Source organism: Rattus norvegicus, chromosome 12 (genome assembly GCF_036323735.1).
Source record: "Rattus norvegicus strain BN/NHsdMcwi chromosome 12, GRCr8, whole genome shotgun sequence".
NCBI classification, from domain to species: Eukaryota; Metazoa; Chordata; class Mammalia; order Rodentia; family Muridae; genus Rattus; species Rattus norvegicus.
This window is the reverse complement of record NC_086030.1, coordinates 25,304,809-25,330,053: the sequence shown is the minus strand read 5'-3', so window position 1 is coordinate 25,330,053 and position 25,245 is coordinate 25,304,809. Positions and strand designations below refer to the sequence as shown.

Sequence of the window (25,245 nt, the reverse complement as noted above, 5' to 3'; positions counted from 1 at the left end):
TCACATACATACATACTCACACACACACACACTCACACAGTCACACACTCACACATATACACACACATACACACAGTCACACACATACACTCACACACACTCATACACACATTTGCACACACACACATACACACTCACATACACACACAAACTTATACAGAGAGAGAGAGAGAGAGAAACTTCAGGTAAAGAAGCATTGCTTGAGAGGCAGAGGCAGAAAGATTAGGAGTTCAGCCATCCTTGGCTATATATATATAGTGAGTTCAAGGCTAGCCTGGGCTATGTAAGACCTTGTTTCAAAAACCAAACTAAAGCAGCAGCTAAGAAAGGCAGAGAGGACTTGAGAGTAGCTGGAGAATGGGACGTAAGCCTCCCACAGCACACAGGGCAGGCAATGGAGGCTAGAAGAAGAAATATGGAGTCTACACAGGTCTGACAGTCAACCCTGACCTTCACCTCCCAATACTCCGGAATGAGCAGGCAGGCGTCCTTTTACCACGTCATTTATTATCACAGCACTCTGTGGGCTGGATCACCCCCACAACAGTCCCTGGGGTCCGTGGGGCCCTCCTTGGTCGGCAGGGTACAGCTTTGCTGGGTGAATGGGTAGATCCTTTCTCGCTGTCCTTTGTGGATGAGCTGGGGTGGGTTGGGGAGAGTTGGGGGTACTTCTCCCTGATGCCAGGTTTACACAGTCCACTTCAGACACCTACAGAGAGAGAGAGAGAGAGAGAGAGAGAGAGAGAGACAGAGAGAGAGAGACAGAGAGAGAGAGACAGAGAGAGAGAGAGGCATTAGAGAAGGAGGGAGGTCCTGGGATGCTGTATGGAATAAGACTGGCATGGATGGGTTAGGCTTGGGCTTACCGGGTCTCCTGATGGGTGCCCAGGCAGCGCACCGTGCAATACCGGGCACCACAGCTTACACAGGTATACGGGGATGGGAAGCCACACACAGCACAGAAGGGACGCTGGGGCCGAGATGGCGGACCCGCACAGGCTGTCAAGTAGTTGGGGCCCTCAGATGCACTCAGGTTCTGCAGGGACATGAAAGGACAGGCACTCTTGTGTTGCAGCTGATATCCACCAGGGACATTGAAGAGCAGGGGTCACTCACCCCTTTGCTCTCTAGGATGCCCGCCCCCAGGTTGAGCCCTCTCTCACCTGCTCCTCCAGCAAAGCCTGGAAGTTTTTGCGGAAGCGAAGTTTGAAGTGGTCGCCTCGAGTTTTCTTCTTTTTCTTTCCTGTGGGATGGAGGACACTGAGTTGCTCGACAGCTGCTGTGATGCCCACCCATGCCACACTCGGCTCTGCCCCTCCCTGCCTACACCTGCACTAACCCTGACATCTCCAGTCCTGCTCCACTGTCGGCTACTTAAAGTCCATCCTTTTATTTTGGGGACAGGAGCTCATGTAGCCCAGGCTGGCCATGAACTCACCCTGAAGACAAACAGTGGTCTTTGCTCGATCCTCCTGCTCCTACCTCTCAGGGGCTGAGATCACAGCCTTTTGTTTTTGTTGTTGTGACACAAAGGCTCACTACCTACCCCAAGTTGACCGCAAACTTACTGTATAGACCAGGCTGACCTTAAATTCTTCGCACTTCTCCTGCCTCAAACTTTCTATGTGCTGGGTCTCTAAATGACATCATACCTGGTCGCTCCATTTTTTTTTTACTCCACACACATGAAGAAACTGAGGCACAGAGGGGGAAGACAGTTGCTTCCAACACAGGGGCTAGTCATTGCCAAAGCCGGAAGTCACTTCCAAGTCACCTCCCAAGTGCGAACCCTCTCACGAGGTCCTCCATAGTCCTGACCCCTTCCCTTTCCTTCAGCCCAAGGGCAGGGATATCTCATGTTCTGTAGTATAAAGGCACACTTGAGCCAGCACGATGGTGGGTAAAGGTTCTTGCCGCCAAGCCTGAAGCCTCAGCTCAATCTGTGGCAAGAGAACCAGCTCCTGAAAGTTGGCCTCTGACCTCCACCCACATGCCGTGCCACGGCATGCATTTGTACACACACACACACACACACACACACACACACACACACACACACACACGAGCATATGCACACACAGAACAATGGAGATTGTTTAAAGCTTTAAAAAATCTCGCCGGGGGCTGGAGAGATGGCTCAGTGGTTAAGAGCACTGACTGTTCTTCTAAAGGTCCTGAGTTCAATTCCCAGGAACCACATGGTGGTTCACAACCATCTGTAATGCGATCCAATGCCCTCTTCTGGTGTGTCTGAAGACAGTGGCAATGTACTCATATAAATAAAGTAAATTAATAAAAAAAAGAAAAGAAAAAATCTCGCTGGGCGTGGTGGTGCACACTTTTGATCCCAGCACCTGGGAGGCAGAGGCAGGTGGATCTCTGTGAGTTCTACAGTCTGGTCTACACAGAGAGACCCCCTCTCAAGAAACAAATAAATAAACGAGCCCTCCCTACTATAAACAGACCAGAGGACAGGCACATACACGCTATTTCTAGCTTAGTGTACTGCTATTCATGGTTGGTTTGTTGAGCTAAGCCTCCCTCCCTGTCAGGTGTCCTTGGGGTACAAAGATAACACCAGCAGTCACTAACTTGACTCAGTGGTTCAAGCAGTGCCGGAGCCCAGCCCAGACATGCGCAAAGTAAGGGACAAGTACATGGGACCATAATGAGAGGCACGCACTCACAAGTCTCAGAGATGTGACTGATGCCTGACACAGCGGGGAAGGGCGAATGTCAATCAATCCAGATGACTGACAGCCTTTTGTCGCTGCCTAAAACCTGCTGACAGAATACGTTTTTTTGTTTGTTTGACGAAGGGTTTTTCTGTGTAACCCTCGATGTTCCGGAACTTGCTTTTTGACCAGACTGACTCACAGAAATCCACCTGCCTCTGCCTCCTTAGTGCTGGGTTTAAAAGTGTGTGTCCGGGGCTGGAGAGATGGCTCAGCGGTTAAGAGCACCCGACTACTCTTCCAGAGGTCCTGAGTTCAATTCCCAGCAACCACATGGTGGCTCACAACCATCTGTGATGGGATCTGATGCCCTCTTCTGGTGTGTCTGAGGACAGCAACAGTGTACTTATATATAATAAATGAATAAATCTTTTTTTAAAAAAAAATAAAAGTGTGTGTCCCGTGTGTGTGTGTGTGTGTGTGTGTGTGTTCTCGTATGTGCGTGCATACGTGTGCAATGGCTCCCCTCAGGCTAGAAGATGGCTCTTTAGCAGAGCAATAAACTGATTTCTCAGATTGCTTGCTCTCTGAATAAACTGCAGTTGTAAAGAAATGACTCCGTGCCTAAGGGTGCCCGCTGCTGAACCCCGCAACCTGAGTGACCAGAGTTTCAACTCTGCAAGCGTGTGCAGAAATGCACACACACATTATGCATGCACACATTAAGTAAGGAAATTAGAATCACATTAAAGATCCTATTCCCATTTCCGAACTTTGGCATCATCTGCAGCTACAGGCTGCAAGCAGCTCCCGCACCCTGTCCTGCTCTTTCTCCCCCAAGTCCCATCTTACCTGTGTCTGCATCATCATCGAACTGAGGTAGTCTCTTGCCCAGCTGGGGGAGGCCGGCGTGGGGGTCATCCTGGAAGTTGTCGTTCTCTAATGCCTCCAACTGTCGGTTGATCCGCCTCTGCCTGGCTGCCCGGTCCAGCACCCGCCGCTGTCCAGGGTCCTGGGAGCGAACTACACAGGGCAAGGAGAGTTACCAGGTCATGGAAGGAGGAAAGTTGTGATGGCAGCGCACCAAGCCATCGTCTCCTGGCCTCATCCTCATCATTATGCTGTGGGAAATGCCCAACTCCTCACCCCGCTTTCTTCCAGCTTGGGAAGCCTGCTTCAGCCCTTCATGCTGACTCTAAGTCCTCCTGGTCCCAGCAGTCAGTCACTGGGGACACAAAAGATTACAGCTGGAGAGGTGGCTCAGTGGTTAAGAGCACATCCTGCTCTTTAAGATTTGTTATATATAAGTACACTGTAGCTGTCCTCAGATACACCAGAAGAGGGTATCGGATCTCATTTCAGATGGTTGTGAGCCACCATGTGGTTGCTGGGATTTGAACTCAGGACCTCTGGGAGAGCAGTCAGTGCTCTTAACCACTGAGCCATCTCTCCAGCCTGCACATCCTGTTCTTGAAGAGGGTTAGTTTTTTTCTTGCAGATCAGTTTCCAGGACCCAGAGCCAACAGCCACCAGGGTGGTTCACAACCGCCTGTAACTCTAACCTCTTCTATCCGCCGTGGATACCTCCACTCATTTGCACAAAGCAGGACACATACACAAAACAAAAAATATAAAGAGTGCATTAGGGAATCGACACAGTATTGACTTCTGGCTTCCATATTCACAACACCTGTGACTCGGTGGGGCAAAACCCAGTGTACATTTCTAGAATGTTCCTTCAGCCTTAGATACATGCTTATGCCCCGTGGCTGCACCGTCTACCTTCCTAGGACTAAAGTCTCCCCGGTGTGACTCACAACTGTCTTCTTCTCTTGTTGGGTATATATACTTTCTATTCCCACATTTTGGCTCCCCTCTTGCTCCTAAGTTTGCTACTGCTTGTCCCTCTTCTTTTATTGATAGTGCTCTTTGGCCTGTCCCTTTCTCACCCCCACAACCTTCAATAGGGTCGGGAAGCCCAGGCTGGCCTGGGACTTCCTATGTAGCTGGATGACCTTGACTGGCCTCCTGTGCCCAGCCACACCAGTGTATGTGATACTGGGGATGGGCCAAGAGTTCTGGGCATGCTAGACAGGCATCGTATCAGCACAGGCACATCCTTAAGCTCCTTCTTTTGCATTTCTATCTTTCTCCAAAGAGATTCATTCTGTGTGTTTCTGTGCACACGTCGGCATTGCAGTACCCATGCAGAAGTCAGAGGTCAATTTACGGAAGCTTTTTTTTTTTTTTTTCGGAGCTGGGAACCGAACCCAGGGCCTTGCGCTTGCTAGGCAAGTGCTCTACCACTGAGCTAAATTCCCAACCCCTTACGGAAGCTTTTTTTCTCCTATCATGTGGATTCTGGGGACTGAACTCAAGTGTCAGGCTTGGGGGCAAGCACCTTTTACCTACTGCACCATCTCAACGGCCCATTCCCTGAGCTTCTAATCCAAGCGCAGAGCTGTGTTTCCATAACATGCCAGTCTCAGACCAGAACCCCCCCAAACCACACACTTAGCTACAGGACATCAAGAGGCTGAGGCAGGACCAGCCTAATTTACAAAGGCAACCTTGGCTACAAAGTTAAGTGAAACCTGTCTCAATAAAAAAAGAGAAAGGAAGGAGTGAAGTGTGTGTGTGTGTGTGTGTGTGTGTGTGTGTGTGTGTGTGTGTGTGTGGTGTGTGCAGTACCAAAGCCAAGCCCTTTGACTTCCTAAGCTTCTCTGCCCCCTCTATTTAGCATGAAGAATCTGGGGGGAAATGGAGCGATGGGGGTGCACGCCTAGTCCTAGCATTGTGGAGGCAGAGGCAGGCAGAGTTCTGTGAGTTCAAAGCCAGCCTAGTCTACAGAGCTAGTTTCAGGGCAGCCAAGGATGCACACACTGTCTCAGAAACAAAAAACAAACAAAGCAACCAATCCAGAAGCTGAGGTGAGTGCAACTGCTCATAGCACTCAGGTTTTGGAGTGACAAGATATCCCCCTCATCCCCAGTGTCTGGCTTGAAACAAGCAGTCACAAAACACAAAACACGAATGAATGGTTCCGAGACTATCCCAACGCTGAGAGAAGGTATTTGACGTGAAAAACTAGGCGGGGAGATGTTAGGCTAAATTTGAACTTGGGACGCACAAAAGGGCGAACCACTGAAGGCTCACATACCGGAGGGTTTCTTTTCCACCATTGGCGTAACACAGTTGACAGCAGAGCCTACTGCGCACGCGTACTAACCACCAACTCTTGGTCTAAACGCATCCCTTCCGGTGGCGTGCACACGTACGCGTGCGCAGTCGGTCCCCTCCCGCTTGAAGCCATTACGTGATGTTCCCTTGGAGACCAGCAAGCTTTCCGCCATCTTTGATAGGGGCAAACCTACTTCCGGTCGCGTTGTGGTTCCAAAAAAAAAAAAAAAAATCCGAGAGCCTCCTGCAAGGGGTCACTTTTTTAAAAATGGTGCAGGTGGTCTTTTAGGGGCGCGCTCTCGTCCCTGTGCCCTTTTGCAGCCCCGGTGCATGTCCCCGCGCCGCGGGAAGAGATAGGCAGGTTCCGTGGCTTTGTTGAACCCAGACCCGCGGCGATGTCCGCGCGACCCGCCTCAGGCTCCCCGGTCCCTCCGGGCCCGTCGCCCACGCCGTGCGCCACCCCAGGCCTCGCGGTCCAGTCTTCCTCCGGGTCAGAGCTGTGGTCAAGACCCGCCCCCGCTTCTCCTGGACCCTCCTCAAAAGGTCACTTCCCCTCTCTGGGGAATTCGGTTCCTCAGGCGTGAGTCGGGCTGTGTCGGGGACCAGACCCTCGGCTCCTCCCCACCCTCCAGCCCGCGCCCGCGCGACAATCCTTGCCTTGTCTCGCCGTCTGCATCTCGGGTTTTAGGTGGCCTCGGGTTACGCCTTTTTTCCAGGGCGGAGTCCGGAGCACAGCTCCTCCTCTCAGCGGGCTCGGCTTCCCTTTCCCAGAATCTTCCTGGGGACTCGGAATCTAGGCGCTAAGCTCAGCCCTGGTGCGGGCCTGGGTGTAGCCTAAGCGTGCTGCTAGCCATGGCAGCGTCAGTCCCGGAACCCCGGCTTTTGCTCCTGCTCCTGCTGCTGCTGCCGCCGCTGCCCCCGGTAACTTCTGCCTCCGATCGACCCCGGGGCGCCAATCCTGTCAACCCTGGTGAGAACCCGGGAGGCCACTGGGCAGGGTCGACACGTCTGCCAGCTTGGGAGGGAGTGTCCAGCCGGAACCCAGCGCATCAGCCTCTCCTCATGCAAAACTAGGGGTTCCAGCCTCCCCCAGACTAACAGGAAACCCCAGCCCCCATTCGTGTATGTTACTCTCACCCGACTCTTCTGGAGACCAAATGTCCTGAAAAAACTTCACTGAAATAACAGAGAGGTAGAGGGGATACAGAGGGATAAACACGTGGGACATGAAGCCGTGGGTCCTAAGTGCTAGTTCCCTGGCTGTAACAGACAAACTGCTGGTGATCACCGTGGCTACAGCAGAGACAGAGGGGTACCGGCGTTTTCTGCAGTCTGCCGAGTTCTTTAACTACACTGTACGGGTGAGTTGGGGTCCCGTGGGAGAAATTTCATCGGGAGAGGGCAGAGGTGGTGGGGATTGGTCCTGTTTCCTCATCTTAGCCAGCTGAACCTCTTCCACGGCATGGGGGTGGGACCTTTCCTGCAGACCCTGGGACTGGGACAGGAGTGGCGAGGGGGTGATGTCGCCCGAACAGTCGGTGGAGGCCAGAAGGTCAGGTGGCTCAAGAAGGAAATGGAGAAATATGCGAGTCAGGAGGACATGATCATCATGTTTGTGGACAGGTAAGGGGGTCTGGCGTGGAAAGAGAGGGGAAACTGTTTTGGAGAGAGGACACAAGACTGAGGCTCCCTTTTCCTTGCACAGCTACGATGTGATTCTGGCGAGCAGCCCAACAGAGCTGCTGAAGAAGTTTGTTCAGAGTGGCAGTCATCTGCTGTTCTCCGCTGAGAGCTTCTGCTGGCCTGACTGGGGGCTGGCAGAGCAGTACCCTGAGGTGGGCGTGGGGAAGCGCTTCCTCAACTCTGGTGGTGAGTGGCAGAGCTCCCAAGACAGGTGTCCCCTCCCATCTTCCCCTTCCCCTGGTGCAGGGGGAATGGCACGCTCTGGGTACTTGAGTGGGGGGGGGCCCTGGGAGTCTTGGGGGTCTAACTCCTGCTCCCCACCCCCAGGATTCATTGGCTTCGCTCCCACCATCCATCGGATTGTCCGCCAGTGGAAGTACAAGGACGACGACGATGATCAGTTGTTCTATACTCAACTCTACCTGGACCCAGGGCTGCGGGTAGGGAGCCTCAGGGATAAGGACCCCAACCCCAGCCCGGTTAAATGGGAGGGAATGCATGAAGAGAGTTGGAGAGATATAAGAGTGTCACCTGTTCATCTGTGTTCACTGCTCCGTCTTATGCCATCTAGGAGAAACTCAAACTTAGCCTGGACCATAAATCCCGGATCTTCCAGAACCTCAATGGAGCCTTAGGTGAGGATGGTGGTTAGAGGTGGATGATGAGGGATGGGTTCCTGCCAGAATTGGGTTGCTCTACAGCTGACCAGTATGCTTAAACATACTTACCTGAAGCCTATGCATGTGTGTTAGTGGTAGTGAGGCTGGGAATGTGGTGTGGCAGCAGGGTACCAAGGATTTGCCTGTGAGAGGCTGGGGGTGTGGCTCACTGGTAGAGCCCCTGCCTAGAATCCCCCAGTGAGGGGCTGGGGGCGTGGCTCAGTGGTAGAGCCCCTGCCTAGAATCCCCCAGTGAGGGGCTGGGGGCGTGGCTCAGTGGGAGAGCCCCTGCCTAGAATCCCCCAGTGAGGGGCTGTGGGCGTGGCTCAGTGGTAGAGCACCTGCCTAGAATCCCCCAGTGAGGGGCTGGGGGCGTGGCTCAGTGGTAGAGCCCCTGCCTAGAATCCCCCAGTGAGGGGCTGGGGGCGTGGCTCAGTGGGAGAGCCCCTGCCTAGAATTCCCCAGTGAGGGGCTGGGGGCGTGGCTCAGTGGGAGAGCCCCTGCCTAGAATCCCCCAGTGAGAGGCTGGGGGCGTGGCTCAGTGGTAGAGCCCCTGCCTAGAATCCCCCAGTGAGAGGCTGGGGGCGTGGCTCAGTGGTAGAGCCTCTACTTAGAATCTCCAGTAAGGGTTGGGGGTGTGCTCTGGTAGAGGGTTTGTCTAGCATACAGAAACCCCAGGTTCAAATCTTAGCACCATCCATAAAACAAAGAGAAAAACCAGTGGTTGGATCTCAGGTATCTATCAACCAAGCATGTTCGAAGGCACCCCCTCAGGGACCCTACCGCTGTGATTACATTAACATGGAGCTTTTGCGAAGGGCGTGTTCCCTGGCTGCCAACCTCAGAAGATCCTTTGACAGGTGAAGAAACTGACTCCCTTAGCCTAGTGATAACTCCCAGGTCACTCAGGTAGAGTAGGAGAGTTCTCTAAACGGGCAACAGCATGGTCAGACTTAGAAAAGTCAAGTGTGGTGTTCTGTCCTCAATCTCAGATCTCAGAACGTTGAGGCAGGAAGATTTCGAGTTGCAGGCCACATAATGCAGGCCACTCATCACAAAAGGGAGAAAAGGACCCCAATTTTTTTCTCATGTATTTGTTTTTGGAGGGGAGGGTAGTGCGAGCGCGTGGCATCTGCAGAGGTCACAGGATGATGCTTGAGAAGCTCTTCCTTCCTTCCACTGTGTGGTCTCTGGGTGGCAGGCTTGGTGGCAGGAGCCTTTATCCACCGAGCTACCTCACCAGCTCCGTTCTAACATACTATATAACAACTTAAGAAAATAACGTTTTTATAATAAAGTTTTAGCTTGGCAACAAAAAGCAAAAACCACTACCCTAAACTACAGGCCTTTGGCTACACACCGCTTTGTCCACTAGAGGAGCTGGGGACCCCCTCACCTCACACTTTAAGGAGCTGGTTGCTTCATGGTTCCCAAATGAAGGAACTCTCGGAAATCTTCCCCTTTCCCCCCCAGATGAAGTGGTCTTAAAGTTCGACCAGAACCGTGTGCGCATCCGAAATGTGGCCTACGACACGCTTCCTGTTGTGGTCCATGGCAACGGTCCCACTAAGGTGTCCCCAGTGCCCTTAGCCCTTGGTACCCCCAACCCTCCTGGACCACCTCCCAGGTTTTCTCTAGTCCCAGCAGAAAAGGGGTTGGGACAGTGCCTCCTCACCCTGCTGACTTTTTCCTGAGCCCAATGTCCTTCCCATCTGTCCCCAGTCACCTCCACATTAGCCAATCAACCCCTGTCTCAACAGCTCCAGCTTAACTACCTGGGGAACTATGTCCCCAATGGCTGGACTCCCCAGGGAGGCTGTGGATTCTGCAACTTGAACCGGAGGACACTCCCGGGGGGGCAGGTGAGGAGAGTGGAGATGTAGGCAGAGGGCAAGCAGGACAGCCTTGGGGGCAGAGCTCCTGCCCACCCTGACATGGTAGCCTCAGGGGCAGTGAGTGACTGGCTGGCCAGGGATGTGGGCAGAGAGAGGTCCGGGCTCCTGTGAGCCTTGTCCTGTGGTGTCCTCCAGCCTCCCCCCCGGGTGCTTCTGGCCGTGTTTGTGGAGCAGCCCACTCCCTTCCTACCTCGGTTCCTGCAGCGCCTACTGCTCCTGGATTACCCGCCGGACAGGATCTCTCTTTTCCTTCACAACAACGTGAGATATGGGGAACACGCACCCACACCCCACTGGACCCTACACCTCTTCCTGTCTGTCCTTCCTGATTGCATCCCTCGTGTACCACCTCTCTGCCCAGACTGTCAGTCCATCCTTCTCCTATCCATCTTCAGGAGGTGTACCACGAGCCTCACATTGCAGATGCCTGGCCACAGCTCCAGGACCACTTCTCAGCTGTAAAGCTAGTGGGGCCAGAGGAGGCCCTGAGCTCAGGGGAGGCCAGGGACATGGCCATGTGAGTGAGTCTACCTGGGCCGTTGTCACTCTGGGGAAGGAGACATTGACCTCATCTCAGAACTGGGAGAGCCCTGTTCTTCCCGCCATCCCCCGTGCCCGGCCTCCATGCCCCAATTGGGCTCATCTCTCCCTTTGTGGCTCTTCCCCTCCAGGGATAGCTGTCGGCAGAACCCCGAGTGTGAGTTCTACTTTAGCCTGGATGCCGATGCTGTCCTCACGAACCCGGAGACCTTGCGTATCTTGATTGAACAAAACAGGTGACCGACTGCACTTATGAAGCTGGGAGCTTCAGCCCTTCCCTGGGTGGGGCGTGGTCCGTTTGGACGGAGGCCCCTCCTCACCGGCGTTTCATTCACAGGAAGGTAATAGCTCCCATGCTTTCTCGCCACGGCAAGCTCTGGTCCAACTTCTGGGGGGCCCTGAGCCCCGATGAGTACTATGCCCGCTCCGAAGACTACGTGGAATTGGTGCAGCGGAAGCGAGTGTGAGTCCCACCCCTGTGTACCGTGGGGGTGCGGGGCCCTTCCCTGGGTCCCACCGCAGCATCCTGTACAGCCACTAGACAGGCCACTGCTGTGGGAGGGGTGCTATGATGGCTCAGGCTCAGGGTTCTGGGGGACCCTGAGAAGGCCCACCTGTAATTCCAGCCTGAAACAATGAATAAAGCGTAGTCTGAGGGGTTGTCCACCGGTGCCTGCAGGGGCTTGTGGAATGTACCCTACATATCCCAGGCATATGTGATCCGAGGAGAGACCCTGAGGACAGAGCTCCCCGAAAAGGAAGTATTCTCCAGCAGCGACACAGACCCAGATATGGCTTTCTGCAGGAGTGTCCGGGACAAGGTGAGTGGGGTGGTTGGCATGGGTTGCCCAGTCTGGGGACTCGACGCTGTGTCACAGCCTCCTGATGTCCTCCTCACGCATGCCCACCCTTTACCCCACTCCAGGGCATCTTCCTGCACCTCAGCAATCAGCACGAGTTTGGCCGGCTGCTGTCTACTTCCCACTATGACACTGACCACTTACACCCGGACCTCTGGCAGATCTTTGACAACCCTGTGGTAAGAGGGGGACCTTTGCTCCCTGTTTCCAGCCAGCAGCCGCACCACCATTGCCCACATGGGAGGGACAACCCAAGGGTAGGCGTGAGGAAGGCTCCACTCAGGTGCCCTAATCCTTCCTGCAGGACTGGAGAGAACAGTACATCCATGAGAACTACAGCCGGGCCCTGGATGGGGAGGGGCTGGTAGAACAGGTAAGCTGCCCCAGGACCTTGGGCTGTGTGAAGCACCCAGTGCTGGCATTGGTGGGTTCTAAGCTGAGCTCCCAGGGACTAAGGGTTTGCTATTCGGGCAAGAGGGAGGCTAATAGCCACACTGAGTGTTATGGGTCTGTATCTTAGAGGTTTGGAAGCTGATGCAGGGGGATGAAGAGTTTCGGGCTAGCCTGGGCTGCATAATGGGTACCAGACCAGACATGGTCAGATGGCAAGAAGGAAATGCCAGATGGGTGTGGTGGCCCATCAGGCTGTAATTCCAGCCTGAGAAGGCAGAGGCTGAGGATCCTCAGCAAGTTGACCAGCAAGACTGGCTGCATCAGTGAGCTCTGGGTTCGATTGAGAGATCCTGCCTCCCTGGATAAGGTGAAAGGACAATGGAGCAGTTCCTGATATCAACCTCAGTCCTGCACAGGCGCACATGTGCGCATGCAACCCCCACACAGCTGTGCCCACCGCACATAAAAACAAACAGAGGTGTGGTCATGCTGAGAATACCAGAGCTCAGGTAGTGGAGGCAAGAAGATAATGAGGATTCGGAGTTGCAGGACAGCCTCAGACACATAGCAAGTTCAAGGCCATCCTGGATCACATAGGGAGACCTTGTCTGAAACTAAAACTAAATAAATGGGCTGGAGCCGTACCTCAGTTGGTAGAGTGCTCGCCCAGCATTCACAAAGCCCTAGGTTCAGTCCCCAGCACCGGATAAACTGAGCACAAAGTGCATGCCTGTGATCTCAGCATTCAGGAAGTGGAAGTAGGAGGATCAGGGCCAGCCTCAGCTACATAGTGAGTTTGAGGACAGCCTGGGCTACCAAAGACCTTGTCTCAAAAAGCGGGGAAAAGACAGAACAAGGTCATTGTCCTAGATGCTGGGGCTCCAGGCACTCTATTCCTGCCCTGCTGAAGTCCCTTTACTGAGCACCCCTCCTCCAGCAGCGACCTGGAGAGCTTGGGTACCCCCTTCATGGATTCTTTCCTGTATGTCTCCCCTCCCTGTCCTTGTTGCCTGTCCTACCTCTTGCCTGTCTTCTGTGACCTTGCCTTGTCCCTTGCTGCCCTGCCCTTCCTAGCCATGCCCAGATGTGTACTGGTTCCCACTGCTGACCGAGCAGATGTGTGATGAGCTGGTGGAGGAAATGGAACACTATGGCCAGTGGTCTGGAGGCCGGCATGAGGTGAGGCAGAGGGCACCTGAGAGGGGCAGGGAGGGATCCCGGGGGCAGGGCTCATAAAGGGTATGCTAGTTACTTGCCTTGTTGCCGGGAGAAAGTATCTGACCAAAGCAACTTGAGGAAAGGGTTTTTACTGTGGCTCACAGTCTACAGGCACAAGTCCATTATGGTAGGAAGGCATGGCAGGAGTGTAAGAGAGCTGGTACATGGTCACGTTGCATCATAGTTGGAAAGCAGAGAGATGAGTGCTGTTGCTCAGCTTGCTTTCAGGCCAGGACCTGAGCCTAGGGAATGGTGCCACCCACGGTGGCCAGGTCTTCCCATCTCCCTTAATCTAAGCTGGATGATCCCTCCTGACTCGTCCAGAGGCTTGTCCTCTAGGTGAACCCAGGTCCCATCAAGTCGACAGTCAAGGTTGGCTCTAACACAGAAAGTGCTTCTTTCCTGGGCAATGGGTATTAGACAGCATGACCAGGTAACACGGGTAGGTCATGTGGATTCACAGCAGAGTTAACAAAGGCAGAGACTAAAAGGCCCAGCAGCAGTGAATCAGAATCTGACAATAGAAGAGAAAATTCTTCTAGATGGCAGAGACCAAAAGAGACTCTGCTGGGCAGTGGTGTGCACACCTTTAATCCCAGCGCTCTTGGCAGAGGCAGGCACTCTGAGTTCAAGCCCAGCCTGGTCTATAGATCAAGTTCCAGGTCAGTTTGGTTACACACAGAAACCGTGTCTCAAAACAAAACAAAAACAAAAACAAAAAAACAAAACAAAACAAAACAAAAAACCAAACCCTGGGAACCAACAAGAAGCAGCTGGAATTGTCCCTGAGGGAGAATGGGCTAGCCCAGGGATGTGGGCGGCTCAGTGTCTGTTGTCCACAGGACTCCAGGTTGGCTGGAGGGTATGAGAATGTTCCCACCGTGGACATCCACATGAAGCAGGTGGGGTACGAGGACCAGTGGCTTCAGCTGCTGAGGACATATGTGGGGCCCATGACGGAGCACCTGTTTCCTGGCTACCACACCAAGGTGGGCTATCCCAACCACTGCTGTTTCTTTCTTCTCGTACCCCAGTCTCGGAAGGCTCTATATGAACCCCCTGCTCTCAGCCCTTTTACCAACTAAGGGGCCATGGACTTGGGGTCCGGGACAGAGACAGACTTGGGAAGAAGATAAGTCTCCTATTGGGTTGCCGTGCTATGAGAGTCACTGGCTGGGCAGGCATGTTGACACCTGTAACCTCAGCACTTGGGAAACTGAGGCAGGAAGGTTGAGGAGAGCATGGGCTGTACAGTAAGAGCTGTCTCAAAATAGAGCAGAGGGGCCGGAGATGTGCTAGCATGCTTACCCAGCATGCACAGAGCGTAGCTTCCATCTCCAGCACTGCATAACCTGGAGGTAGGAACACATCACAGAACTGTAATCCCAGCACTCAGAAGATAGAAGCAGGGGGATCAGAAATTCAGGGCCATCTGGAGCTACATAGTGAGTTTGAGGCCAGCCTGGGCTATATGACACATTATCTCAATAAATGGGGAGGAATGGGACTGGAGGGATGGCTCATTGTGTAAAGTGCTTGTCATGTAGGTGTGATGACCTGAGTCCACGTCATCAGCACCCATGTAAAAAGCTGTAATCTGTAATCACAGTTCCGGAGGGGTGTGGGGGAGGCTCTGGGCAGAGGAGGACAAGTAAACCCACACACATATTGGCACACACATTCTAACACAGAGGCAGGCAGAACTGAGTTCAGGGCCAGCTTGGTCTACACAGCAAGTTCCAGCCAAACAGGGTTACATAGAAAGACCCTGTCTCAAAAAATAGACAAAATGAGTAAAGGGCTAACCTTGGCTTGCCCTGCCCTTCCCATGCCTTCCACCTCATGTTCCTACAGACACGGGCAGTGATGAACTTTGTGGTCCGCTACCGGCCAGATGAGCAGCCCTCACTTCGGCCACACCATGACTCGTCCACCTTCACGCTCAACGTTGCCCTCAATCACAAGGGTGTAGATTATGAGGTGAGTGTGGGGCCCTTCCTGTCTTGGGTACTACTGGGCTCCTCCACACCCTTCATGCAACCTCGACCTAGCTCCCTCCCAAGCCTCTGGCTGGGCCTCCTCCAGTTTCTCAGTTGTCTCCAGTCTGTCCCGCTCAGCCACTGTATTAATTAGCTTTCCACCTCTGTGACCAAGCACCACAGCCAGAAGACACTTAGGGAGGAAAGTTATTCATTCTGTTTAAGCTTCCCCATCACAGTCCGTCATGGAGGGAAGCCAAGGCAGGAGCTGATGCACAGGCCATGGAGGGGTGCTGCTTACTGGCCTGCTCCTCAAGCCTTGCTTAGCTGTTTTCTTAGACACCCCAGGACCAGAGAGGGCCCTACCCACATCAGTTATCAGCCGAAAGCTGCACCCACGGGCTTACCTGCAGGCCAGTCTGGCAGTCTCAGTCGAGGCTCCCTCGTCCTGATGACCCCAGCTTGTGTCAAGTCGGTAAACCCAGCTGCTCTCCCTCCTCCTCCTCCTGCTCTCCCTCCTCCTCCTCCTGTTCTCCCTCCTCCTGCTCTCCCTCCTCCTCCTGTTCTCCCTCCTCCTGCTCTCCCTCCTCCTCCTCCTGTTCTCCCTCCTCCTGCTCTCCCTCCTCCTCCTGTTCTCCCTCCTCCTGCTCTCCCTCCTCCTCCTCCTGCTCTCCCTCCTCCTCCTGCTCTCCCTCCTCCTCCTGTTCTCCCTCCTCCTGCTCTCCCTCCTCTTCCTCCTGTTCTCCCTCCTCCTGCTCTCCCTCCTCCTCCTGTTCTCCCTCCTCCTGCTCTCCCTCCTCCTCCTGTTCTCCCTCCTCCTGCTCTCCCTCCTCCTGCTCTCCCTCCTCCTGCTCTCCATGTCTCACTGGTGACTCCCCTGCTGCTGCCACACACTCCCTGACAAAAGAAATGGAAGGAAGGGAGGGAGGGAGGGAGGGAGGGAGGAAGGAAGGAAGAAAGGAAGGAAGGAAGGAAGGGAGGGTGGGTCGGTATACTTTGACCTAGAGTCCGAGGGGATGGTCCCTCACAGTGGGGAAGGCACGACCTTGAGGCTGCTAGTCCCATCGTGCCCACATTCAGGAAGCAGAGTGAATGCTGCTGCCCAGATTGCTTTGTCTTTTTATTGAGTCCTTAATGCCAGCCTCTGGGATGGCACCACTCTGTTTCACCTCCCCTGCCCCCTTTCACCCATTCTAGAAGTTCCCACTCAGATATTGCCAGAGGTTCATTCATTTCTATGATGATTCTAAATTCCGACATCACAGAGCCCTCCCCTAGCCTGTCCCGCCAGTGCGTTGGATTGGCACCTCTCCCCCCTCCCCCCCATTGCCCCCGTGCGTCCACGCCCCGTGCATGCCAACCTTAGGTTTATTTTCTTTTTTTTTTCTTTTCTTTTTTTCGGAGCTGGGGACCGAACCCAGGGCCTTGCGCTCGCTAGGCAAGCGCTCTACCGCTGAGCTAAATCCCCAACCCCTTAGGTTTATTTTCATGTTCTCATCTCCCCAGGGAGGTGGCTGCCGCTTCCTGAGGTACGACTGCAGAGTCTCATCCCCGAGGAAGGGCTGGGCTCTCCTGCACCCTGGTCGCCTCACACACTACCACGAGGGGCTGCCCACCACCAGGGGAACTCGATACATCATGGTGTCCTTCGTTGACCCCTGACACTCAATCAGTCTGCCAAACCTTCTCTGCCACTGTGCCTTGTTGGGCCACCTGGGTTGTCATTCTCATCTCCTGAGTGTGTCTATGTGCCTGGGACAGAATGTGCTGGCCCCAACAGCCCTCCCAGGAGGTCCCTAGAGTCTTCTATTTTCCCATTGACCCTTCTGAGGGTCCCCTGCCTGATAAATTATTAAGCTTCCTCAGCCTCACTTTCAATAAAAGGATGTTTGTAACTGTTGAATCCACGAGTCATATATATAAAGTCAGGGTCTCATGTAGCCCAGGCTAGCCTCCGTCTCACTATAGGGATTGCAGTTGTGTGCTGTCATGTCCACTTTATTCGGTACTGGGGATCAAGCCCAGGTCCATGGGAGCAAGCGTGCTTGCTGCCCACTAACATAATCTCCCCCTCTTCATTCCTGTTTTAAAAATAAATGATCTGAATGCATGCATGGACATTGTGCATGGGCGCAGGTGTCCACAGAGGACAGGGTGGGATCAGATCCCACCAGAACTGGAGTCATGGGTTGAGAGCCACCTGTGTGGGTACTAGGACCCTAACGGGGGTCCTCTGCAATCGCACCAAGCACTCAACCTTGGTTATGTGTGCATATCTCTGGGAATAAGTTCTCTCCTGCTACATGAATGCCAGCTAGTTTATGTCAATTTGACACAAGTTGTAGTTATCTGAAAGGAGGGAGGCTCAATTGAGAAAATGCCTCCCTAAGATTTGGATATAAGGCATTTTCTTAAATATGGACCAATAAGGGAAGGCCCAGCCCCTTGTGGGTGGGGTCACTCCTGGGTTGGTGGCTCTACAAGAAAGCAGGCTGAGCAAGCCATGAGGAGTAAGCCAGTAAGCAGCACCCTCCATGGCTTTACATCAACTCCTGCCTCCAGGTTCCTGCCCTGTGTGAGTTCCTGTCCTGGCTTCCTTCAGTGATGGATTATGGTGTGGAAGTGTGAGCTGAATAAACCCTTTCCTCCCCAGCTTGCATTTGGTCATAGTGTTTTATCTCAGGAATAGAAACATTAAAACAAGACCTAGAGATCTAGAGACCTAGAGATCTAACTCAGGTCATCGAGCTTGGTGGCAAGCACCCTAACCACTGAGCCATCTCACGGGCCCTTTTTAGCTTTTTGAGACAGAATCTCTTTGTGTATTGTAGCCATGTAGCCATGACTTTAGGATGATCCTCTCACCTCCACCTCCCAAGTCCTGGGATCACTAACAGGAGGTACCATACTTGGCTTGGACAACTTTTAAAAACCGGAAGCTAGGAAAGGTAGAAGTGTAACCTAACATCCGGGAGACAGAGGCAGGAGGATGTGGTGTTTAAGACCACCCTGGGCTGCGTAGTGAGCTGAGCTTGTGTCAAAATATAAATGACGGGGTTGGGGATTTAGCTCAGTGGTAGAGCGCTTGCCTAGGAAGCGCAAGGCCCTGGGTTCGGTCCCCAGCTCCGAAAAAAAGAACCAAAAAAAAAAAAATATATATATATATTATATATATATATAAAAATGACAATAACTGTCCAGATGGCTCAGCTGGTAAATGTGCTGGCGGCCAAAGCTCTAAAAACCAAGATCTGGGGCGTCCCTCAATGAGGGGGTCCTCGATCAGCATTCATAGGGCCTATGTGATCCTTAGCTTTGAGAGAAGACAAATTAGGTTGGCCCTCAGGGTACAGGCACTTGCCGATGTCAAATCTGGGTTAGGTCCCTCAGACCCACATCATGGGAGGAGGAGACAAACTCCCCCAAGTAGCCCTTTGACCTCTAAGGGCACACCACAGAACGTGTGCTCTTCCACAACCCGACACGCGGCAAAAATAAATGTTTTTCTAAAAGTTAAGAAGAAAGAAAATGTAGAACCAAATAGACGAGGTCACCGCTTGTACCTTTCCTGCCTCTGAACAACGCCCTGCTCAAAGCCTGCACGTCCCTTCTTTCTGCCCAGTGTATAAAACCCATGCCGTGACCACCCCATGGTACGGTTATACCCACGGGAAGGCTTTCGTCACAGGTACGAGAGAGCAGCCAGAGGCACCTGGAAGAGTTGAGCAGAGAGGGAAAGTAATGGATTGAACCTGGGCAGGAGAGAAGCAGGAGGGGGTGGGGGTGGGGGTGGGGGTGGTGCCAGCAAAAGGGAAGCGTGCATAGCAGAAATAGAGGTTATAAGGGGAGTAAGCAACTCGGGGAGGGAGGCTCCCAAGCTGGAGGAAGTGTAGGGTAGAGGAGGACCCGAGAGGAGAAAAGCCAGAACGCTGCCAGCACTGACTCTGAAATGTGCAACGGGTACTTCGGATGCCGAGGGAACTTCGGTATGCCAGCAGGCACCACACAGCCATCTGTCCTTCCTGCCAGTGATAAGGCTTCTTTTGGTAGAGGGGAACCAGCTTTATGGGTTCCAGAATTTGGAGACGTTTTAGAGTTCGGAGTTAGTTTCCTTTAGACCTGACACTGGGGGCTTCTTGGAAAACCTTCCTGTTGGTGGAACTGTTCAAACCCTTCCACATGGTTGCAACACTTGTGCCAGAGACCGTTTGACTGTGCTGGGCTGGGTATGTATGTGATGCTTATGAAGGCTGGAGAGATTCTCTACCACTGATCCAACACACACACACACACACACACACACACACACACACACACACACACACACATGCACACATACACACACAGACACAGACAGACACACACACTGACACACACAGACACACGCACAGACACACACAGACACACACACATGCACACATACACACACACAGACACACAGACACACACACATAGACACATACACATAGACACACACACACACATAGACACATACACACAGACACACACACACAGACACACACAGACACACACACAGACACACACACATAGACACACACAGACACGCACACACACACATAGACACATACACACAGACAGACACGCACACACACACATAGACACATACACACAGACACACACACAGACACACACAGACACACACACAGACACACACACATAGACACACACAGACACACACACATGCACACACACACATACACAGACAGACACGCACACACACACACAGACACAGACAGACACACACACACTGACACACACAGACAGACACACACACACATGCACACACACACAGACACACACACAGACACACAGACACACACACAGACACACACAGACACACACACAGACACACACACATAGACACACACAGACACACACACATGCACGCACACACATACACACAGACAGACACGCACACACACACAGACACAGACAGACACACACACACTGACACACACAGACAGACACACACACACATGCACACATACACACAGACACACACACAGACACACAGACACGCACACAGACACACACACATAGACACACACACGCATAGACACATAGACACATAGACACACACACACACACACTGTCCTCCCATCCCTGCCTCCTGCCTCTTACTGGGGGACTCAGCAGGAGCTGGACAGACAGACTCCAACCCTTAACTTGACAGGACATTTAAATCCCTTTCCCCTTGGCTGTCACCAACTCTGCCCCATGGGTGGTAGTGATCTGAGCAAGGTCCTTAGGCCAGGTCCCTGGAAGGAGCATCGTGATTGACAGTGAGACAGGGGAGGAGTAGCTTTGCCTGTCTGCTTGGGAACCCAGAACTTTTTACTCACCTCCTGCATGCTGGCATTGAGTGACTTTTCCTGGAGGTCTCTGTCTATTCTTTCCAGACAGAAAGGGCAACATGGAGCTGTGTATGCAGTTGGTAGGCTGTTTGCCCAGCAAGCTCTAAGTCCCGGGTTCTATCCCCAGGGCTGCATTAAACCACAAGTCATTGAGCTGTAATCCATGCAGGAGGTCAAGGTCATTCAGGGTCACTCTTGGCTACTTGGTGAGTTTCATGCCAGCCTGAGCTTGGAGAAATGATATCTAAAACAGATGAGCAAACAAACAAACCCCAGAAACAACAGAAAGGAGGCAGCAGGGGATTTGAAGTAAGTAATAAAGACAAAAGAATCATCCCGCCCAAGTCTGGCTTGGCGAGCCAATGGGGATGCTCATAGCAGCCTGGTTGAGGGAGTTACTTCCAGGGGAAGGGGTGAATAGTGTGTGTGTGTGTGTGTGTGTGTGTGTGTGTGTGTGTGTGCAGGTCAGAGGTCAACTTTAGATGTCATTCTGAGCTGCTAACCACCTTGTTTTTTGAGACAGGGTCTCTCATTGGCCTGGAAAAACCCCAGAAAAACCTTGTCCTCCTCATCTTCTTCCTCCTTCTTCTATTTTCTTTTTTCTTTTAAAAAAGATTTATTTATTTATTATATATAAGTGTACTGTCACTGTCTTCAGACACACCAGAAGAGGGCATCAGACTCCATTACAGATGGTTGTGAGCCACCATGTGGTTTCTGGGATTTGAACTCAGGACCTCTGGGAGAACAGTCAGTGCTCTTTTTTTTTTTTTTTTCTTTTTTTTTTTTTTTTTTCGGAGCTGGGGACCAAACCCAAGGCCTTGTGCTCACTAGGCAAGCGCTCTACTGCTGAGCTAAATCCCCAACCCCCAGTCTGTGCTCTTAACCACTGAGCCATCTCTCCAGCCCTATTCTATTTCTTCTAGACAGGGTTTCTCTGTGTATCCCTGACTGTCCTGGAACTTGCTCTGTAGACCAGGCTGGCCTCGAACTCACAGACCCGCTGGCCTCTGTCTCCTCAGTGCTGGGAGTAAAGGTGCAAGCCACCACACCAGGCTCATCCCCAGCTGCTTGACACTGGGTGAGTTCTGGGGGAAAACCTCAGCAAGGCAAGCACTTAGCTGAGTGAATTTTCTCCCTAGCCGTCCCCCAACTCTTTTTTAAAAGATTTATTTTGGCAACAAAGAGATAGCTCAGCCATTACAAAATTACGCACTGCTCTCCTTGCGTTTAGTTCCTAACACCCAGGTCAGACAGTTCACAACCATGTCTAACTTTCAGCCTCTGGCCTCCAAGGGCACCGCCATTTACCCTCCTACCACGCACGAACACATGAATAAAATTTTTAAAAAAACCTGCAAAATATTTATGTTTTATTTGAGAGTGTGTGGACTCATGCATGCATGTGTGTGTGCACACATATATGTGCATGGATCCAAGAATAAGCAGGCGTCTGTGGAGGCCAGGAAAGGGCATCATATCCCTTGGAGCTGGAGTTCCAGGTGGTTGTGAGATACCTTACATGGTTATGGGAATTGAACTTAGGTCCTCTGCAAGAGCAGTTAATCGCTCCTAACCGCTGAGCCATGGGGCCAGATTCCCTCTACCCACCCCCTTTCTATGAATGACAGTCGCCGAGGCAGATTGTGTGTAGGCTCAGTGTGTATTGTCCCAGCTCCTCTGATTTCAGGATTGTAAGATTGTTGTGCCTGAAGACAGAGTACAGTATGGTCTAACAACTGGGCACTAGAACTGGCCCCAGACACCACAGTTTTCTCTTGATGCTTACAGCCTGGGGAATTTGACTCAGACAGTGACTACGGGGTTTTAAGCTGGTTCTTGTAAAGGCCATAGGGCCTTCGAAGTATATCTCAGAGCTCTACCTATGGAATTCAAAAACTTTGCCCTAGGCTCCCGGCTACGCCCCAGGTCCTTCCCACTTCCTAGTATTGGTTGGCTCCTGCAAGCTCGGAGGGCTAGCTTTGCCTTGCCCCGGTTCACAGTTCACTGTCCACGTGGCTCAATGTGTAGGTGAGGGAAGTGGGGGCAGAGGTGGGGGTGGGCCTGGGCCTCAGGGTCAAAGTCAGAGGATTGAGTTAAGAGGGGGTGTGTGTACTTAGGCTGTGGGTTGCTAGTGTGTGACTCCCCTCTAAAGCATGGAAGTCCCCTCCAGCCCCCTGCATCGGAGTCTTCAAGTGTTTGCTGTGCTTCAGTGGGTCTTTTCCTTCTTGGGACTTGGTGAGTTCCCGAACCCCTGGAACCAGACAGACCTGGCTGTTGGTGCTCTGCTCCCCATGATCCTAATGAGATAGAATAGGAATTTCTGTTCCTAAACGGAGTCTAGGGCTTAAATACGATAGGACTGGGAGGGTGGGCCAGAAGGGAGGAAAGAACTTACGAATCCGGGTTCTTTTTTTAAAAATAATTTTTATTGTGTTTATTTACTTGTGGGGTGGTATTTTCCTGCCACAGCAAATGTGTGGAGAACAGAGAGCTCACTATATGGGACTGGAGGATCGAACCCAGGTCCTCAGGCTTGGCAGCAAGCACCTTTACCTGCTGAGCCATCTTGCCAGCCCTGAACACCCCGGTTCTTAGTGTTGCTCTCTATCTTGTCCTCCAGCCCTGCTGTGCCTGGTGACATTGATTCTAGCCTCCCTAGGCCGAGCTTGGACTCTTGTGGTCCTCTACCTGCTCTGGCTCTATCAAGACAGACACACACCCAGGATGGGGGGTCGCCGGTCTGCCTGGGTCCGCAACTGGGCAGTCTGGAGGTATTTCCGAGACTACTTTCCCATCAAGGTGAGGACCCCAGAAGGAGCGCTGGGTTGACGGATGGGTGGGTGGGGCTTCAAAATAGATGAGTGTGGCCATCCCTCTCCCGTCTCCAAAGCCGTTTCTCACTGGGAAATGGGATACAGTCACAGGCTCTGTTCTCTAGCTCGTTAAAACGGCCGAGTTGGATCCGTCTCAAAACTACCTTTTCGGTTTTCATCCTCACGGGGTCCTGGTTGTTGGGGCGTTCAGCAACTTCTGTACAGAGGCCACAGGCTTCTCCCACCTCTTTCCGGGTCTCAAGCCACATTTACTCATGCTGCCATGTTGGTTCCAAGTGCCTCTCTTCCGAGATTACATTATGACCAGTGGTAAGGAAGCCACTTCTCAAGACCCGGGGCACCGATATCACCGTACCCCTCTTATCCTGGGGTGGGGGTGGGGAGCTCCTGTGTTTACCTCTGCCTTGGTGGTATCCATGCACCCTATCCCTTCGTCCTTCCCACCTAGGTTTAGTCTCTTCTGACAAAGCCAGCACTTCCTATCTCTTGTCCCACCCTGAGGGCGGCCGGGTGGCCGTTCTGGCTGTGGGAGGTCCCCTGGAGGCTTTGGAGGCAAAGCCTGGAACAGTGAGTTTGCGGCTCCGGAATCAGAAAGGATTCGTTAAATTATCACTGGAACACGGGTGAGGAGTGGGCGGGTGGCGGCGGCGGTGGCAGAGGCATATGCACCGGAGCTGCCCTGCATGAGGGGTAGAGGAATGTGAGCCCGTATCTTCAGACTCCCATCAGCCTCGTGCGTGTCTGTTCCTGTTCCCCCAGGGCCTCGCTTGTGCCTGTCTTCTCCTTTGGAGAGAATGACCTCTTCCAGCAGTTTCCCAATCCGCCAGGCTCCTGGGTACGGAGGATGCAGGAGGCACTTCAGAGGATACTGAGTGTGGCCCTGCCTCTCTTCCATGGTCGCCTGGGTCTCCTGATTCCCTTCCGTGTGCCCATCCATACTGTCGGTGAGTCATAGATCTCTTCACCATCTTCCAGCTGAGAGAACTGTTCCCTTAAAGCCCGACATCCTAGCTCTCCGATTCACCAACCTGGCACACATGCCCTTAGCTGGGCTTGAACTCTGTCCAGGCAGATCCCCGGTTAATGGGACATCTTAACAATCAGTCTTCTCCCCTCATGTTCCTTCCACAGTGGGCGCCCCAATTCCAGTGCAGCGAAGCCCGAGGCCCACCCGGGAACAGGTGAACCGGTTGCACGAGTTATATGTAGAGCGTCTCACACAGCTGTTCGAGGAACACAAGATGCGCTATGGGGTCCCTGCTGATCAACACCTTGTATTCATCTAGGCACGTCCATATCGCCATGTCCTGGCCTTCCTGAGAGACTGCAGAGATGTGACTGGGGAGATGATTAAAAGTGGGAGCAGACCAAGTGTTTTGTGTGTGTGTGTGTGTGTGTGTGTGTGTGTGTGTGTGTGTTTGACGTGGGGGAGGGGCGGGGTGTTGGAAGAGATAAGCCACAGGGCAGGCGGCCCCATTGTCCTCAATGATTCTGGTAGCCAGGACCACTCCCAGGAACCTGCAAACAGACAACATTGTAAGCTCTCGCCTGTGTGTCAGGGTCCTCCTGCTCTGCCTGATCTGAACGTTAAAGATCGCTTGCCCGCCAGAAGAACATGAAGAAGCAGAGCGACTCGGTTAAGGGAAATCGTCGAGATAATGGGCTTTCTGCTGTCGCCCACAAGCAGAGGGACTCAGAGATCATGCAGCAGAAGTAGCTTTGTGGCTTCGTGTCCAACCCTCTTGCCCTACGCTTGTGTGCCCACCATGCTCGAGTTTCTTCCTGTAGGTCCCAGGTCCGATGGTTCACAGGTCCCAGCACCGATGGCATTCCCTTTTGTGCTTCCTTCCCCTCAGGTAGCCTCTCTCCCTCTGGGCCACTCCTGGGGGTGAGGGGGTTACCCCTTCCCAGTGTTTTGTTTTGTTTTTTTGGTTCTTTTTTTCGGAGCTGGG

At 52.9% G+C, this 25,245-nt stretch overlaps 3 protein-coding genes and 1 non-coding gene across 6 annotated transcripts; 3 read left to right on the top strand and 1 right to left on the bottom strand.

Moving 5' to 3' along the window:
- Positions 1–487: 487 nt before the first annotated feature.
- Positions 488–6,762, bottom strand: Znhit1 (zinc finger, HIT-type containing 1). 2 transcript variants are annotated; one of them, NM_001271350.1, is made up of 5 exons: positions 6,513–6,762; positions 3,528–3,698; positions 1,164–1,243; positions 867–1,036; positions 488–709 (listed from the first exon to the last, which is right to left on the bottom strand). In NM_001271350.1, the coding sequence occupies exons 1-5, from the start codon at positions 6,529–6,531 to the stop codon at positions 688–690; spliced, it is 462 nt and encodes a 153-aa protein (NP_001258279.1). In that variant the 5' UTR covers positions 6,532–6,762; the 3' UTR covers positions 488–687. The 2 variants fall into 2 exon arrangements, with proteins under 2 accessions (NP_001258279.1, XP_006249153.1); XM_006249091.5 differs by lacking the exon at positions 6,513–6,762 and adding an exon at positions 5,836–6,327.
- On the top strand, positions 6,423–16,984 carry Plod3 (procollagen-lysine, 2-oxoglutarate 5-dioxygenase 3). Of its 2 annotated transcripts, NM_178101.3 has the most exons (19): positions 6,423–6,825; positions 7,125–7,216; positions 7,342–7,478; positions 7,561–7,724; positions 7,866–7,978; positions 8,110–8,173; positions 9,670–9,767; positions 9,957–10,058; positions 10,227–10,352; positions 10,487–10,608; positions 10,763–10,867; positions 10,969–11,094; positions 11,311–11,452; positions 11,557–11,670; positions 11,796–11,864; positions 12,959–13,063; positions 13,945–14,091; positions 14,957–15,082; positions 16,588–16,984. In NM_178101.3, exons 1-19 carry the CDS (start codon positions 6,708–6,710, stop codon positions 16,741–16,743), a joined length of 2,226 nt encoding a protein of 741 aa, NP_835202.2. In that variant the 5' UTR covers positions 6,423–6,707; the 3' UTR covers positions 16,744–16,984. The 2 variants fall into 2 exon arrangements, with proteins under 2 accessions (NP_835202.2, XP_063127219.1); XM_063271149.1 differs by lacking the exons at positions 11,557–11,670; positions 11,796–11,864; positions 12,959–13,063; ... (1 more) ...; positions 14,957–15,082; positions 16,588–16,984 and having other exon boundaries at positions 6,691–6,825; positions 11,258–11,398.
- Positions 11,453–11,559, top strand: Mir702 (microRNA 702). The gene has a single exon (NR_037384.1). It is a non-coding gene; the product is annotated as a microRNA 702 (primary transcript).
- A 6,045-nt stretch (positions 16,985–23,029) lies between the features above and the next one.
- On the top strand, positions 23,030–24,664 carry Mogat3 (monoacylglycerol O-acyltransferase 3). The gene is made up of 2 exons (XM_001064308.6): positions 23,030–24,237; positions 24,425–24,664. Exons 1-2 carry the CDS (start codon positions 24,138–24,140, stop codon positions 24,577–24,579), a joined length of 255 nt encoding a protein of 84 aa, XP_001064308.2. The 5' UTR covers positions 23,030–24,137; the 3' UTR covers positions 24,580–24,664.
- Positions 24,665–25,245: the final 581 nt, after the last annotated feature.